The 17,681-nt window shown below is 36.0% G+C and overlaps 1 protein-coding gene across 8 annotated transcripts in view; it reads left to right on the top strand.

Annotated features, from left to right (window-relative positions):
• The window catches only part of ANAPC10 (anaphase promoting complex subunit 10), a 309,570-nt gene that overhangs the window by 2,051 nt on the left and 289,838 nt on the right, over window positions 1-17,681 (top strand). For all 8 annotated transcript variants that reach the window (XR_008296099.1, XM_015081954.3, XM_015081958.3 and 5 more), the window contains exon 2: window positions 1,204-1,330. Coding sequence is in view for 7 of the 8 variants with exons in the window: in XM_015081954.3 (XP_014937440.1) it covers window positions 1,216-1,330 (115 nt within the window). In the remaining variant the exon portion in view is untranslated. The remainder of the gene's footprint in view (window positions 1-1,203; window positions 1,331-17,681) is intronic.

The raw sequence follows: 17,681 nt of genomic DNA on the forward strand, positions 1-17,681 counted from the left end.
ATGGACCTAGGGGGTATAAGGCTAAATTAAATAAGTCTGAAATAAGAAGGAAATAAGAGAAATAAGAAATAAGAGAAAGACAAATATCATATGATTTCACTCGTGTGGAATTTAAGAAACAAAACAAGCAGAAAAAAATAAACAGACTGTTAAATTCAGAGAACAGGTTTCTAGAGGGGAGGTGGATGGGAGGATGGGTGAGACACATAAAGGGGATTAAGAGTAAACCTACAGTGATGAGCACAGAGAAATGTATAGAATTGTTGAATCATATGTTGTACACCTGGAACTAATGTAACACTGTTTATTATATTTTAATAAAAAGTTATCAAAAACAAATTTACATTCGCTAAATAAAAAATGGAAACGAATATTTACATATTCCTGGAATAAGAATATTTCTAGATTTTTTTTAAAGTTTGTTTTTGACAGAGAGAGAGAGAGAAACAGACAGACAGATCGTGAACAGGGGAGGGGCAGAGAGAAAGGGAGACACAGAATGCAAAGCAGGCTCCAGACTCTGAGCTGTCACCATAGAGCCTGACGTAGGGCTCCAACTCACGGACTGCGAGTTCATGACCTGAGCCAAAGTCGGATGCCCAACCGACTGAGCCATCCAGGCGTCCCTGGAATACGAACATTTCAGTTTAACTTCTCTAAAGAAAAAAATTCATTTGAATTAAGAATTTTTACTCAGAGGGGTACCTGGCTGGCTCAGTCAGTGAAGCATGCACTCTTGATCTTGGGGTTGTGAGTTTGAGCCCAACGTTGGGTGTAGAGATTACTTAAAAATAAAATCGTTTTTTAAAAAAAGAATTTTTATTCAGAGAGGTATAGAATTGTATAGCATTATGGAATTATAGATCAAGTCAACCCCTTTTAGAGGTAAGAAATAAAGCCCAAACCTGCCCAAAGTCTAAGCCAGTTAAAGGAGAGGCTGAAGTTGAAACTATGATCCCATGCTCTTTTGACTATTATACTCTACTGTTTGCACATCTTGTAAATCATAATATATTTTAAAAACAAAAATTGAATTCCTAAGATTTTTTAATTATAGTGGTTGAGTTATGTTAACTTCATTTGAGAAATAGATGGTTAATATCAAGGGTAGTGATCCATTTTGCTACTAAATTTTAATTTTTACCTTTTGTAGAAAGAAGCTCAGGTCCTGGTATAATGTGGATATTCTTGTTTTCTTCGTAGAATATTTTTAAAATGACCACACCAAACAAGACACCTCCTGGTGCTGACCCTAAGCAGTTGGAAAGGACTGGAACAGTACGGGAAATTGGGTCACAAGCTGTTTGGTCACTCTCATCGTGCAAACCAGGTAAACAAAACAAAAGAAAAACCAAAAAAGTTGTTTGTGATAACTATTTACAGTTTCCTTGTACACAGGACTGACTTTAATACTCTTTTTTGTTTAGATGGTTTCTTTTAATTTTAAACTAAGTTAAGTTTTCATTTGTTATATATTTCTTCCCATTTGTTTTACTAATTCCACTTTAAGTTAACTGCAGGTTTCATAAGGTCTCTTCTTTATCCTCCTCTATCTCTGCAATGATTTAATTATTTGGTGAGCATTTTTTGTTGGTTATCTCTCTAGATGGGATAGGTGGGTGATACATTTTTTCAGTCATTGCATGTTCCTAGGTAACTTTATTTTACTCTTTTTTTTTAAAGAGTTTATGTTTTATTGTTTTAAGTTTATTTATTTATTTTTGAGAGAGAACACATGAGTGGGGTGGGCAGAGAGAGAAAATCCAAAGCAGGCTCTGCCCTGTCAGCACAGGGCCTGATGCAGAGCTCAAACTCACAAACTGTTGAGCTCATGACCTGAGCTGAAATCAAGAGTCAGATGTTCAACTGAGTGAGCCATCCAGGCACCCCTTTTTCTTTTAAAAAAGTTTTATTTTTTGATTTTTTATTTTACTCTTGATTGGGATAGAATTTTTGGGTCGTGGTCCTCTTCTCAAAAATTTGAGGTACTATATCATTATTTCCTTTTTGTTGCAAATAAGAAAGCTTATGCTTGTCTCTCTTTTTTTCTAAGTAACTTGTTCTTTCTTTCTGGAAGCATTTCAACTTTTTTTTTTTTTTTTTTTAGCATTTATTTTTGAGAGAGAGCAAGCGCATGAGTGAAGGTGGGGGAGGGGCAGAGAGAGAGGGAGACATGGAATCTGAAGCAGGCTCCAGGCTCCAATCTGTCAGCACAGAGCCTGATGCATGGCCCAAACCCACAAACCATGAGATCATCACCTGAGCCAAAGTCAGATCCTCAACCAACTGAACCTCCCAGGTGCCCCTAAACTTTTCTATTCTTAAAGTTCAAGACTTTTGCCAGGATATGCCAGGATATGCCAGGATACATGTGTATCTTTTCTCTCATCTGTCTAACTTGTAATTTGATGGGCATTTTCAATCTGTAGCCTTAAGCTCAGAGAAAGTTTTTTAGCTTGAGTAACGTTAATTATAATTTTATTGGTTTAATAACATTTTCCAAAGTTTCCTTTGGAAACTTGTTATTTACACATTAAGACTGCTATAGCAATATTCCCAACCAAGCCTCTTGTTTCCTCTTAGGATTCCTTTCTCTCTCTTTTTATAAGTAATTTTTGAGGTATAATTGATTTACAATAAAACTCACCTTTTTTAGGTGTTATAGTTGTGTGAATTTTAACAAACTCCAAGCACCATCACAATCAAATATAGAGTATTTCCATTATCTAAAGAAATTCCCTCATGCCCTTTTGTAGTCACTCTACTGCCCCCTTCCTAGCTCCTGACAACCTTTGATCTGTTTTGTATCCCTCTGGTTATACGTTTCCGAGAATGTGTGTAAATGTAATCACACTGTATATAGCTTTCTAGGTCTGGCTCTTTCACTTAGCATTTGTGATTTTTTTCCATGCTGTTACATATATCAGTAGTTTGTTCCTTTTTATTGCTGATTACTGTGCCACTGTATGGTTATACCATAATTTGTTTACCTATTCACCAGTTAGTGGAAATCTAGGTTTGTGGTAGCCAGCTTCCAAAATGGTCCCAGTGATCCTTGTCTCCTGGTATTCATGCCTTAATGTTGACTTCTCCTGCAGTGTGTCAGGATTGGTCTCTGGAACTGGTAGAATATGGCAGAGGTGATAGTATGTGACTTCTGAGATTAGATTGAAAAAAGACATTGTGACTATGCCTTGTTCTCATTTTGATCACTCACTAGAAGTCAGCTGCCATTTTGTGAGGAAACAAGGGACCTGGTGAAGAGGTTTGTGTGGCAAGGAGCTCTGGCCTCCTGACAGTAGCCAATGAAGAACTGAGGCTTCTTGTCAACAGCCAGATGATCAAGCCATCTTAGAATGGATCCTCCAGCCCCAGTCAAGATTTCAGATAATTAATTGGTTTAGATAACTTGACTGCAAATTTCTGAACATTCCTGAACCAAAGTGCTCAATCAAGTTCCTCCCAAATTTCTGTCTCATAGAAATTGTGAAGTAACGCATGTTTGGTGTTTTAAGCTGGTAAGTTTTGGGGTAATTGTTATGCAGCAATAGTTAACTAAAATTACTTCTCATATTTGGTGATTATGGATAAGCTGCTATAAGCATTCATTACACGTTTTTGTGTGGACATATGTTTTCATTGGGGGGGGTAAATTCTTAGGAGCAAAATTCTGTAGAATTTGTAGGAGTAGAATTTGTTTTTATTTCTTCCTTCCCAATCTGTACCTTTTATTTCCTTTTCCTGTCTTACTGTGTTAGCCAAGGCTTCCAATATAACGTTGCATGGGAATGGTGAGAAGGGACATCCTTGTCTTATTCTTGATCTCAGTGAGGAAACTTTTTAATTTCTCACTATTAAGTATGGTGTTAGCTGTTGGTTTTTTCATAGATACATAAAGTTGAGGAAGTTCCTTTGGATTCTTAGTTTGTTGGTAGATTTCATGTTGAATGGGTGTTGGATTTTGTCAGATTCTTTCTCTATATTTGTTGATATGATCATATTTTTTTTTCCCTTAGCTTGTTGATATGTTGGATTACATTAATTGATTTTGGAATGTTGAACCAGCTTTGCATGCATGGAATAAATCCCACTTAGTTGTGGTTTATAATTCTTTTTATACATGGTTTCCTTTTGCTAATATTTTCTTGAGGATTTTTGCATCTGTGTTTGTGAGAGATACTGTTCTTTAACTTTCTTTGAATCCCTTTTTCTGGTTTTTGTATTAGGGTAATGCTGCCCTCATACAATGAGTTAGGAAATATTTTCTATGCTTCTGTTTTCTGGAAGAAATTGTAGAGAGTTGGTATTATTTCTTCTTTACATGTTTGCTAGAAGTCACCAGTGAAACCACCTAGCCCTGGTGATTTCTTTTGGAAGGTTATTAATTTTTTATTCAATTTCTATAGTAGATATAGACCTACTCAGATGATCTGTTTCTCCATGTGTGACTTTTGTTAGATTTTGTCATTCAAGGAAATGGTCCATTTTATTTAAGATATTAAATTTGTGAGCGTAGAATTGTTTATAATACTGTTCTAGTTTCCTTTTCATTATCCATGTGATTAGTAGGCATGACCCCTCTTTTGTCAATGATACCAGTAATTTGTGTCCTCTCTCTTTTTTTCTTGGTTAGCCTGGCTGGAGGTTTATTGATTTTATTGACCTTTCAAAGAACCAGCTTGTGGTTTAAGTGACTTTTTCTCTATTAATTTACCCGTTTTCAGTTTCATTGGTTTCTGCTCTAATTTATATTATTTCTTCTGCTTATTTGGGTTTAATTTGCTTTTCTTTTTCTTGGTTTTTAAGGTAAAAGCTTAGATTACTGATTCTAAATCTCTCTTCTTTTGTAGCATACATACTACATGCTATAAATTTCTGTGTTAGCAGTGCTCTTACTGCATTCTATAATTTTTTGGTAACTTTTATTTTCATTTTAATTCAGTTTCAGATATTTCAGTTTCTTTTGATACTTCTTCCTTGATTCATATGTTGCTCAATCTCCAAATATTTGGGGATTTTCCAGTTATCTGTTAGTGATTTCTAGTTTAACTCTGTTGTGGTTTGAGAGCCTGTTTTGTATGATTTCTATTCGTTTAAATTTTTATGTATAATTTATAGGCCAGAATGTGGTCCATCTTTGTGAATGTTATTTATATATGAGCATGGCAAAAATTGTGTATTCTTGAGAAGCTTGCATATTCTGTTGACACCTGATAAACTAATTGGTGTCAATTTGATCAAGTTGATTGATGGTGCTATTCAGTTCAACTATTGATTCAGTCCTTATTGATTTTCTGCCTGATGGGTAAAGGCTAAGATTCAGAATTTAAAATTCTTTAGGTGTCCTTGTTTTTGTTTTCCTTGTTATTTTTGGATTTCCCTAGAGGCTCATTAAATGGAGTCTAAGCTTACAGTTCTTTGAATTGTAACCTTCTGATATTATATAGGAGCCCTGCTGATATGATGGTCAGTTGTAGGGGGAACAGAAGCGTTCTATAATCCTGTGACTAGATCATAGAATTTTAGTAGGTCTATTTCCATGGCTGTGACCTTTACAAGTGCTTCTCAACTTTCCCTACACCCTATTTATATGGGAGACAGGAAGGCTAGAGGAGTCTGGAGTTGGGTATTTTTCTTCCCCCATGTCAGCTAGGCTCTAGTAAAACTCACGTTGGTTAGATTTGAAAACAGTTTTCCTAGAAGACAGATCTTTGTTAAGGACAGCAGGATGCTCTGGGTGTATTTCACAGTGATTACTTTTCCGCTATCTCTGCAGGAAGCACTGGAGAATTTTCTTTGATCTTTACTTTGGTGGGGCTCCTAGAGGTAAAATTTACCTAGAGGTAAAATTCTTGAAAAGGTGCAGCTCTTCCTAAGGTTGGGCTTCTAGGAGTTTTTATCTCTCAACTTAGTCTACACTTAGTTGCCAGCAATTGGTCAATTACTCTTAAAGTTTTCCTACCAGTTGCTGACTCCAGCAACATTTGCTACTTCCCGTAAGCTGTGATTCTGTGTTTTGTTTTGTTTTTCAGCTTCCTGGGTGGTGGTTTTACCCTGTGACCTGAATTCTCTTTAAGACCTAAGATGTATTATTGATTTTTAAGTAGGTTTGGCTTCTTTTCATTGTTATTGTGAGGATGAAAGTGACATTTTCCAAGCTCTTTACGTGTCAGACTGGAAGCTGGATGTTTTTCCTTTTCCTTTTAAACTATATATATCTTTATATTTGAAGTGGATTTCTCATAGACAGTACTGGGTCTTGGTTTTTAATTTATTTAAACCTGTGCACTGTCAGTGTAGAGCCTGATGAGGAGTTTGAACCATGAGATCATGACTTGAGCTGAAATCAAGAGTTAGATGCTTAACTGACTGAGCCACCCAAGCGCCCCTTGGTTTTTAATTTAATCTGTTATTCTTCATCTTTTAATTGAGAGTCATTTATTGGTTATTATTTATTTATAATTATTCATTATTTTTGATGTCATTAGATTTAAAACTACTATCTTGGAATTTTCCTTTTTATTTTTTTCCTATTGATGTTTTTTCTCTTTTTTTTCCTGTTTTTGGGTAAATTCAGTATTTTTTTTTATGATTCTGTGTTATCTCCACTATTAACATTATTGGTTATACATCCTTTTTGATATTTTTGAGTGGTTTCCCTGAGGATTCCTTTTTTTTAAATTTTTTTTTTAATCTTTATTTTTAAGAGAGAAAGAGAGAGAGACAGAGACAGAGACAGAAACAGAGACAGAGAGACAGAGCGTGAGCAAGGGAGGGGCAGAGAGAGAGGGAGACACAGAATCCAAAGCAGGCTCCAGGCTCTGAGCTGTCAGCGAACCTGACGCGGGTCTCGGACTCACGGACCGCGAGATCATGACCTGAGCTGAAGTCAGAGGTTAACCCACTGAGCCACCCAAGCGCCCTGCCCTAAGGATTTCAATATATATCTCTAATCATCACTTCATAGTAGTATACCACCATAGGTATGGTATATGAATCCTTCAAAAGGATACTTCCAATTTTTACCTCTAATCCTTTACGCCATTTTTGTCATACATTTGACTTTTGCATATTTTAAACTGCTGAATATATTGGTGCTATTTTTATTTTAAAAGGTAAATTATCATTTGAAACAATTAAGAAATAACCACTTTTTATTAATTTTTTCAGTTTTTGGAACTTAATTTCTTTTAATGGATTCAAGTCTTCTATCTGGTATCATATTCCTCTTACCTGAAGAACTTTCTTTAACATATTTATGTATTGTAGGTCTGCCAGCAATGTTTGGTTGAAAATTTTTTCATTTTGATTTTAGTACTGTGGTATATTTTCCCTGCATAGAATTCTAGGTTGGTAGATTTTTTATTTTACTACTTTAAAGATGTCATTCCATTATTTTCTGGCTTGCATAGTTTCTGAAGAGAAATCTGCTATAGTTAATGTAGCTTTTTTCCTAGTTGCCTTTAAGATCTTTGCTTTTCAGTAGAATGATTATGATGTGTCAGAGTGTGTGTGTGTGTGTGTGTGTGGGTGTGTGTGTGTGTGTGTTTAATTCTGTTTGAGATTCACTGAGATTCTTCCATCTTCTGGTTTGATGTCTTGCATTATTTTACAAAAATTCACGGTCACTATTTTTTTAAGTATTTCTTTTGCTCCGTTTCTTCTCTGTTGTCCTTCTGTGAATCCAGTTATACATATGCTAGATTATTTGATTTTTCTAGACCGTTTGTAATTGTCCCATAGCTTTTAGGTGCTTTTTTTTTCCACTTTTTTTTTTTTTTTCTTCTCATTTTGTTTTCCTCTGGATATTTTTTTATTGATCTAGCTTCAAGTCCACTACTTCTTTCTTTGGCTTTGTTGAGTTTCATCTCTGATATGGTGGTTTTTTATTTATAGCTTTTCCATATGACCCTTTAAAAATTTTTTTTGGAAATATTTTATTTTTAAGTTATCTCCAGCCAACGTGGGACTTGAACTCACAACTCTGAGATCAAGAGTCACATGCTCCACTGACTGAGCCAACCAGCTGACCCTCCATTTGACTCCTGAGAAGTTTTTAATCTCTGTTGAAATTTCCTGTTTGTTCAAACATTTCATCTATTTTTTCCCCTAGATTCCTGAATATGTTAATCATAGTTATTTGAAGTCTCTGTCCAGTAGTTCCAACATCTGGGTCATCTCTGAGTGTATTTCTATTGATTGTTTTGCCTTTTGGTAATATTTGTTTTTCTTGCATGTTTGAGTGTCCTAATCTTTTATTGAATGCTAAATATCATGTTAGTGGATACTGAGAGAAATGGTGGTTACACTTTGAAATGGATACTTCTTTTCTACTGTCAGTCCTTTATTGTGGGGGTTGAGTTAGTTAGGAATTGACCTGGTTTTTTGTTTGTTTTGTTTTGTGTGGTTACCTTCAGTACCTCACAGGGTTCAAATTCCTCTAAATATGCCCAGTGCTTAATGGTGGTGGGGTTGCCAGAAGAGGTTTTTTTGTCTTTTTTTAATTTAAATTCCCATTGGTTAACATACAGTATAATATTAGTTTTAGGTGTACAATATAGTGATTCCATACTTCCATATATCACCTAGTGCTCATCACAACAAGTGCAATCCTTAATCCCTATCACCTATTTAACCCATTTCCCCACACACCTCCCCTCTGGTAACCATCAGTTTGTTCTTTATAGTTAAGAGTCTGTTTCTTGGTGTGCCTCTCTCTTTTTTCCCCCTTGGCCCATTTGTATTGTTTCTTAAATTCCACATGAGTGAAATCATATAGTATTTCTCTTTTTCTGACTGATTTATTTTGCTTAGCATAATTCTCTTTAGCTCCATCCATGTCATTGCAAATGGCAAGATTTCATTCTTTTTTATGACTGAGTAATATTCTAGTGTGTGTGTGTGTGTGTGTGTGTGTGTGTGTATGTATATATATATATATGCCACATCTTTTTTCATTTGTCAGTTGATGGGCACTTGGGCTGTTTTCATAATTTGGCTATTGTATATAATGCTGCTATAAACATCAGTGTGCATGTATTACTCTAAATTGGTATTTTTGTATTTTGGGAGTAAATACCTAGTAATGCAATTACTAGATCAAAGGGTAGTTCCACTTTTAACTTTTTGGGGAGCCTCCATACTGTTTTCCAGAATAACTGCACCAGTTTGCATTTCCACCAACAGTGCCAAAGGGTTCCCCTTTCTCCACATCCTCACCAACATCTGTCATTTCTTCTGTTGTTGATTTTAGCCATTTTGACAGGTGTGAGGTGATATCTCATTATAGTTTTGATTTATATTTCCCTGATGATCAGTGATGCTGAGCATCTTTTCATGTGTCTGTTGGCCATCTGTATGTCTTCTGTTTGTTTTTAATTGGATTATTCATTTTTGGAGTGTTGAGATTTACAAGTTTTTTTTTTTTAAGTTTTTATTTATTTATTTTGAGGGAGAGAGAGAGAGCAGGTGAGCAGGGGAAGGGCAGAGAGAGAGAGAGAGAGAGAGAGAGAGAGAAAGAGAGAGAATAACAAGCAGGCTCTGCACTGCCAGCACAGAGCCCAGCTTGGGGCTTGAACCCATGAACCGTGGGATCATGACCTGAGCTGAAACCAAGAGTCAGATGCTTAACCAAATGAGCCACCCTGGCCCCCCCTACAAGTTCTTTATATATTTTGGATATTAACCCTTTACCCGATATGTCAATTGCAAATATATTCCTTCATTCCATCAGTTGCCTTTTAGTTTTGTTGATGGTTTCCTTCACTGTGCAGTAGCTTTTTATTTTGATGAAGTCACAATAATTTATGTTTTTGTTTCCCTTGCCTCAGAAGACATATGTAGAAAGAAGTTGCTATGGCTGATGTCAAAGAGGTTATTGCCTGTGTTCTCCAACCAGAGGAGTTATTTTTTTATTTGTTTTCTTTTCTGAGTAGGTTCCACGCTCACTGTGGGGCTCGAACTCAGGACCCTGAGATTAAGAGTCACGCATTCTACTGACTGGGCTAGCCAGGCACCCCATTTTTTAAAATATATTTTACCCAACATGGGGCTTGGACTCACAATTCTGGGATCAAGAGTTGCAAGCTCTACTAACTGTGCCCACCCCCCTCCCCCCACAAGAGGAGTTTTTTAATGTTCCTCCTCCACTTTCAGTTTTCAGCTATTTCTGTACCTCTGTGCTTCAGAGGGTGTCTCTCCACGCTCTTTCCCTGCCTTCAGCCGTAGAATGCTATACCTTTTACTCAGTGTAGGGAATTAGAGGTAGGGCTTCTCTGGTTTCCTGGTCCAGCTTCAATCTTAGACATCTCTTGTGTGCCTGGCCTCCAAGGTAGGGCTTTCTCAGCATTTTGGTCCTTCCTACATGTGATAGCCAAACTCTGCCTTGTATCTGTGGCTAGTCTTTTGTGGGAGAGTTTTCTGCCCTACCCCCAGAGGAAGGACTGTTTCTTGTCTCTACCCCAGGCATGGAGGATTTTTTCTTTTAATCTTCTCCCTGCAAGGATGGGTCTTATCTGTCCTGGAGTCAGTAGGTTTGATGCTCATTCCTTAGCAGCTTAAGTCCTCTGTTCTGTTGGAGAGAACGGTTTGGCAGGGAGGGTGGGGCTTTTTGATTTTTCTGCAGTGGTGGTCACTTCCCTTCTTCAGGCAACCATTGAAGTAGCCTTTCTAGTCTCCTGCTCTCTTATATATGTGGTGAAGGCCCTTGGAAAAAGAGTCCATGTGTTTGGTCGTTGTTCCTTCCTCCTATGCTCTACCACAGTTGGGAAAAGCTATATATCCTTTCTCTCCTGAGGCTGAGAGTTGCCCCTTCTTGGGTTTTAGGCTTTTGGGTTGCTGTGTTGTTTCAAGCTCTCATGTTTTTGAGGAAAATTATGAGTTTGTAATTTATCTAGCTTCTTCTTGTTTGAATGGGAGTGATGCCTTTTTCCAGCTTCCTACATCCTGGCTGCTTCAGAAGTTTCTAATATTCTTCATAGTATCAAATAGTTCTGTGAATTTGCTCAAATCGAACACTTCCCATTGCTTGACCTAGTAGCATAATTCAAACTGGTGGCTTACTGTGTCAATAATGGGGTATAAATCAATGTCCATTCACATCCTTTTATGCTATGAATTTTGCAGAGGGCAACACATACCTGGCTCCCTGAAGATGCCCCACTGCTCTGACATCTTGTAGGTACAGAAGAGAACAATAGCTAACACTGCCAGGAGAGTGGGGGGATTGCTACAAAATGTGTTAGGTACAAAAGTGATGCAGTTCATCAGTTTTGTGTCATACATTTTACTTCCATCACCTTTGGGCCCATCAGTGAAATACCATTGTACGATTATACATAAAGAATGACTGACTGGGGTGCCTGGGTGGCTCAGTCGGTTGAGTGTCTGACTTCAGCTCAGGTCATGACCTCATGGTTTGTGGGTTCACACCTCGTGTCAAGCTCTGTGCTGACAGCTCAGAGCCTGCAGCCAGCTTCAGATTCTGTCTCTGACTCTCTCTGCCCCTCCCCCACTTGTGCTCTGTCTGTCTCTAAAATAAATAAACATTAAAAAAAAAAGAATGACTACTCTTTATTAATGAGATAGCAATTAATGAGAAGGTTAATTGTTTAGCTTTTGCTATGCTATGGTCAGGTATTTTTCATTTTTAGGCAGCAGACAATTGCTGAAATCTATAACACTGTTAGAGAGTAAAAGATAAAAAGCATAGAACCCTGGCTATCAAGGAGATTACAATCTAATGGAGGAATTATAGCTTTAAACTAGGCATTATTTTACAGTATAATAATTTATAACTTTTATTTAGCATTTACTAAATGTTTTAAATACTTTATGTATATATGCAGTATCTGCTGTTATTTTTATCATTTTCCAAATGAGGAAACGATAGTACAGAAAGATTAAGTAATTTGATAGCGATCATGTGATTAGTGGGAATCCTGCGATTCAAGGCAGTCAGGTTCTGTGGTATCGTATTGCTTTCTACTAAGCATGGGCTCAGTGTAGTAGTGGCTGAGAAGGGAAGTGATTGATTCTGCCTAACAGATCAGGGAAGGCTTCATGGAGATGCTTATCTTACATGATGGAGCAAGAATAGGGTTTCACCGAATAAGGACATAAAGGCAAGAGAAACAGTATGCACAAAGGTGTACAGCTGAGACAAAACATAGCTCATTCAAAAATTTTAGGTAAAACTAGAACAGAGGGAAGTGGCATAGGCAAAGCTAGTTAGGTAGAGGCCTGCTCATTGTTAAACAGTTGACACTTTACTGTATACAGCCATTGAAAAACTTTAAGTAGCAGAGTAAACCAATATTTGTTCATATTTGAGAAGTGTAGAGGATGTATTGAAGTGGAGCAAGGTTAGCGGCAAAGAAGTCGTTTAAAAGACGTGTAAGAATTCAGGTGAGAGGTGACATATGGAAGAATTTTAATAAACTTTCAAAATGTTAATAACAGTTTGTTGGAGGTACAAATTTACTTGCCTGCTATAGTGTGGTAGTAGTATAGAGCTTAGAAAAGTTATTTTTCTGTCTCTGGAAATACTGGCTCAATATTTCACTCAGATTAAAATTGGAATGTATTTAGTAGATTCAGCTCAATTGAAGACACATCACAAAACAATTCCACAATTCAGCACAATTGTCAGTCTCTGCCCAAGAGACTGGAAAAACTAAAGGTCAGATTTGTGTGGCTGCTAGCATTATAAGAGAGTCTTATTAGAGTAACTTAATCATTTAATTCCGTAAGCACTAAATTCATACCAGGTTGGGAAACAAAATTAAGGGGAAAAATAGGTACATCCTCTATATTTGACTCTATATTTGATACTTTACAAGCCAACAAAAACAAGGATTTAGTGAGGCTGTATTTTGTGAACATCTTCCAGGATATATTTTCCACTTGATTTATATCTTTTACCAAGGCATTGCTTTTATTAATTAATTTTAGAGGCATAATTCAATGGTGTAAGTTCTGTTTTTCTTTAAAAAAGTTACTAAATTTAAATCTTTTTAAGTTCACGCTATAACTGACAATTGTGATCATTGAGTGAATTTCTCATTGAATAGCATTATGTGCATTGGTGAGAATAAAACAGCAGGATAAGAAATAGATCAAGAAAGGCCTTTCATGGAAAATGAAATTTGTGCTGAGATATAAATGTTAGGAAGAATCCATTGTGCAAAGATTTCAGACAAGAATCTCTTGACACAGGAAACAGGTAATTCAGAGGCTCTAAGCTAAATGGTTTGGCATGTTTGAGGTTCAGAAAGAAGTCTAGTGTGACTAGTGGATAGTGGGTAAGGAGGACATGAGGTTGGAGACATAATTAGACATGGTCAGATTATGAATTTCTGGTAGAATTTGGATTTGAAGTACAATTTAGATTTGAAATACAAAGAGATACCACTGGAGATGTAAAGCAGGAAAGTGAGATGATCCGATACAGAGTTTAAAAAAATAAAATCACCATGGCCACTGAGAATAATGGTTGGTGGTAGAGTAATGGTGAAGACCAGGGAAAGAAAGGCTAGTATAGTAATTTATGTCAGATGTCAGTAATTTATGATGATGTTTTTGACTAGGCTGATGGTTGAAAATGGAGAGAAGTGATGGCTTGGGATGTATTTTTAGAGGTGGGAAAAATTATGACTTACTAAGGGAAAGGAAAGATTCAAGAGTGACTCTTAAGTGTCTGGCAGAATAATTCAGTATTTCCTAAGTTGATAGTGTGTGTGGGGAAATAAATACTTTTGTTTTGGTCAAAACAAAGTTATGAGTCAAATACACTAGTTTTTAGATCAGCATTCTAGTGAGGTGTTTATTAGGCAATTGACTACAGAAGCTTGGGGCTCTTGGGGAAAGGTTTAGATTGGAGATACAAATTTTGAGGGTTATCAATATCCTGATGATATTCTAAGCCTATGGACTGGATTGACTCACCTAAGGACAGATTGTATTTAGAATAAAAGAGTAAAGCCTCAGGGCTCTTCAAGATGTTGAGGCCTGGCAGAATAGCAGGAATAAGAATGTGCAAAGGGCAATAAAGGAGAAGTGGTCGCTGAACTAGTTGGAAAACTAGGAGAGTGGGAGATAATGGATAGAAGCCAAGAGAAGACAGTATATAAAGAAATTAGTTAATTCATCTCTTTTTTTTTTCTTAAATCGAAGTATAGTTGACACACAATGTTATATCAATTTCAGGTATACACCATAGTGATTAGATAGTTCTGTACATTACACGATGCTCGCCACAATAAGTGTAGTTACCATCTGTCACCATACAACATTATTACAATATTATTGGCTATATTCCCTATGCTTTACTTTAATCCCCATGGTTTATTTTATGACTAGATATTTGTATATCTTAATCCCCTTCACCTATTTTGCCCACCCCTCAGCAGCCCCTTCCCTCCTTCTGGCAACCACCAGTTTGTTCTGTTTTTATGAGTCTGTTTCTGTTTGTTTGTTTGTTTGTTTGTTCACTTATTTTGTTTTTAGATTCATAGGTGAAGTCATATGGTATTTGTCTTTCTCTGTCTCATTTCACTTAGCATAATACCCTCCAGGTCTATCTGTGTGGTCGTGAATGGCAAAATCTAATTCTTTTTTTTATGGCTAAGTAACTCATTGTACTTATATAGCACAACTTGTTCATTCATCTGTTGATGGACACTTAGGTTCTTTCCATATTTTGTTGTAAGTAATGGTGCAATAAACACAGGGGTACATACATCATTTCAAATTAGTGTTTTAATTTTCTTTGGGTAAATACCCAGTAGTGGAATAGCTGGATCATATGGTATTTCTATTTTTAATTTATTGAGGAACTTTTGTAATGTTCTTTGGAAAAATGTCTATTCAGGCCCTCTGCCCACTTTTTAGTCAGATTGTTTTGGGGGTGTTGAGTTGTGTGAGTTCTCTATATATTTTGGATATTAACTTCTTATTGGCTATATCATTTACAAATAATTTCTCCCATTCAGTAGATTGCCTTTTTGTTTTGTTGATGGTTTCCTTTGCTGTGCAAAAAGCTTTTTATTTTGATGTAGTCCTAATATTTTATTTTTTGTTTTATTTCCCTTGCCTGAACAGGTATATCTAGAAAAGTGTTGCTGAGGCTTGATGTCTGAGAGATCACTGCCTATGTTTTCTTTCAGGAGATTCATGGTTCTAGGTCTTATATTTAAGTCTTTAATCCATTTTGAGTTTATTTTTGAGTATGGTGTAAGAAAGTGGTCCAGATTTATTCTTATTCATGTAGCTGTCCAGTTTTCCGAATACCCTGTATTGAAGAGATTGTCTTTTCCCCGCTGTATATTCTTGCCTCCTTTGTCATAGTTTAGTTGACCATATGAATGTGGGTTTATTTCTAGGCTCTCTGTCCTGTTCCATTGATCTATGTGTCTATTTCTGTGCCAGTACCATACTGTTTTGATTATTATAGCTTTGTAGTATAGCTTGAAATCTGGGATTGAGATACATCCAACTTTGTTTTTTCTCAAGATTGCTTTGGCTATTCAGGGCCTTTTTGTGATTTTATACAAATTTTAGGATTATTTGTTCTAGTTCAATGAAAAATACTATTAGTATTTTGATAGGAATTGCACTGAATGTGTAGACTGCTTTGGGAGGTATGGCTATTTTAACAATATCAATTTTTTTCTGTCTGTGAACATGGTATATCTTTCCATTTGTATCGTTTTCAGTTTCTTTCATCAATGTCTTATAGTTTTCAGAGTACAGGTCTTTCCCCTCTTTGGTTAAATTTACTTCTAGATATTTTATTCTTTTTGATGTAACTGTAAATTAGATGGTTTTCTTAATTTCTCTTTCTGCTACTTTTTGATTAGTGTACATTAATGCAACAAATTTCTGTTTACTAATTTTGTGTATTGCAACTTTATTGACTCCATTATTAGTTCTAATAGTTTTTGGCCGTCTTTAAGGTGTTCTATATACAGCATCTTGTCATTTGCAAATAGTGGCAGTTTTACTTCTTCCTCACCAATTTGGGTGCCTTTTATTTCTTTTTTCTTATTTGGTTGCTGTGGCTAGGACTTCCAGTATTTTGTTGAATAAAAGTGAGTGTGGATATCTTTGTCTTGTTCCTGATCTTAGAGGAAAAGTTGTTTTTCACCATTGACTATGATGTAAGCCATGGATTTTTCATATATAGCTTTTATTGTGTTGAAGTGTGTTCCCTTTAAACCCACTCTGTTGGGAGTTTTTATCATGAATGGATGTTGTACTTTGTTAAATGCTTTTTATGCATCTATTGAGATGATCATATGTTTTTTTATCCTTTTTTTTTTTTTTTTTTTAGTTTTTTTAACGTTTATTTATTTTTGAGAGACAGAGACCGAATATGAGTGAAGGAGAGGGGCAGAGAGAGGGACTCACAGAATCCAAACAGACTCCAGGCTCCGAGCTGGCAGCACAGAGCCTGACACAGGGCTCAAACTCACGGACTAGGAACTCATGACCTGAACTGAAGTCAGACACTCAACTGACTAAGCCACTGAGGATCCCCTATTCCTTCATTTTTAAAATGTGGTATATCATGTTGATTGATTTGTGGATATTAAATAATCCTTGCATCCCTAGAATAAATCTCAGTTGATTGCGGTCAATGATTCTTTTAATATATTGTTGAATTTCATTTGCTAGTATTTTGTTGAGAATTTTTGCATCTATATTCATCAGGGATATTGGCCTATAATTTTTTTTTCTTTTTTGGCAGCATCTTTGTCTGATTTTGGGGTAATGCTGACTTTGTAGAATGGATTTGGAAGTTTTCTTTCCTTTTCTATATTTTGGAATAGTTTGAGAAGAATAGGTATTAACTCTTCTTTAAAAGGTGGTACTTGTCTGTGAAGCCATCTGGTCCTGGACTTTCATTTGTTGGGAGTTTTTTGATTACCATTTGAATTTCATTACGAGTAACTAGTCTGTTCAGATTTTCTGTTTCTTCCTGATTTAGTCTTAGAAGAATCTGTTTTTAGAAATTTTATCCATTTCTTCTAGGTTGTCCAATTTGTTGGCATATAATTTTTCATAGTAGTTTCTTACAATCCTTTATATTTCTGTGATGTCCATTGTTACATCTTTCATTTCTGGTTTTATTTATTTGAGCCCTTTCCCTCTCTTTCTCTCTTTTTCCTTTTTGATGAGTCTGAAGGGTTGTCAATTTTGCTTATCTTTTTAGAGAACTAGCTCTTGGTTTTATTGATCTTTTCTATTGTGTTTTTAGTCTATTTCATTTATTTCTGCTTTGCTTTTTATTATTTCTCTCCTTCTACTAACTTTGGGCTTTATTTGTTGTTCTTTTTTAGCTCCTTTAAGTGTAAGGTTAGATTGTTTATTTAAGACTTTTCTTGTTTCTGGAGGCAGGCCTTTATCTCCGTAAACTTCCCTTTTAGAATTGGTTTTGCTGCGTCCCAAATATTTGAACTGTTGCACTTCCATTTTCCTTTGTCTCCTGGTATTTTTAAATTTCCTCTTTGATTTCTTTGTTGACCTATTGGTGGTTTAGTAGCATGTTGTTTAGCCACCCCTTTTTGTGTTTTTTTTTTCTTCATCTCTTTATTATAGCACTTAATTCTTTATATTGTAATTTATCTGCTTCAGTTCCTCAGTGCTGGCCAGTGGAACATATTGGACTGTACAGGGAGGTA

The sequence above is a fragment of the Acinonyx jubatus genome, chromosome B1 (genome assembly GCF_027475565.1).
Source record: "Acinonyx jubatus isolate Ajub_Pintada_27869175 chromosome B1, VMU_Ajub_asm_v1.0, whole genome shotgun sequence".
Taxonomy (NCBI): Eukaryota; Metazoa; Chordata; class Mammalia; order Carnivora; family Felidae; genus Acinonyx; species Acinonyx jubatus.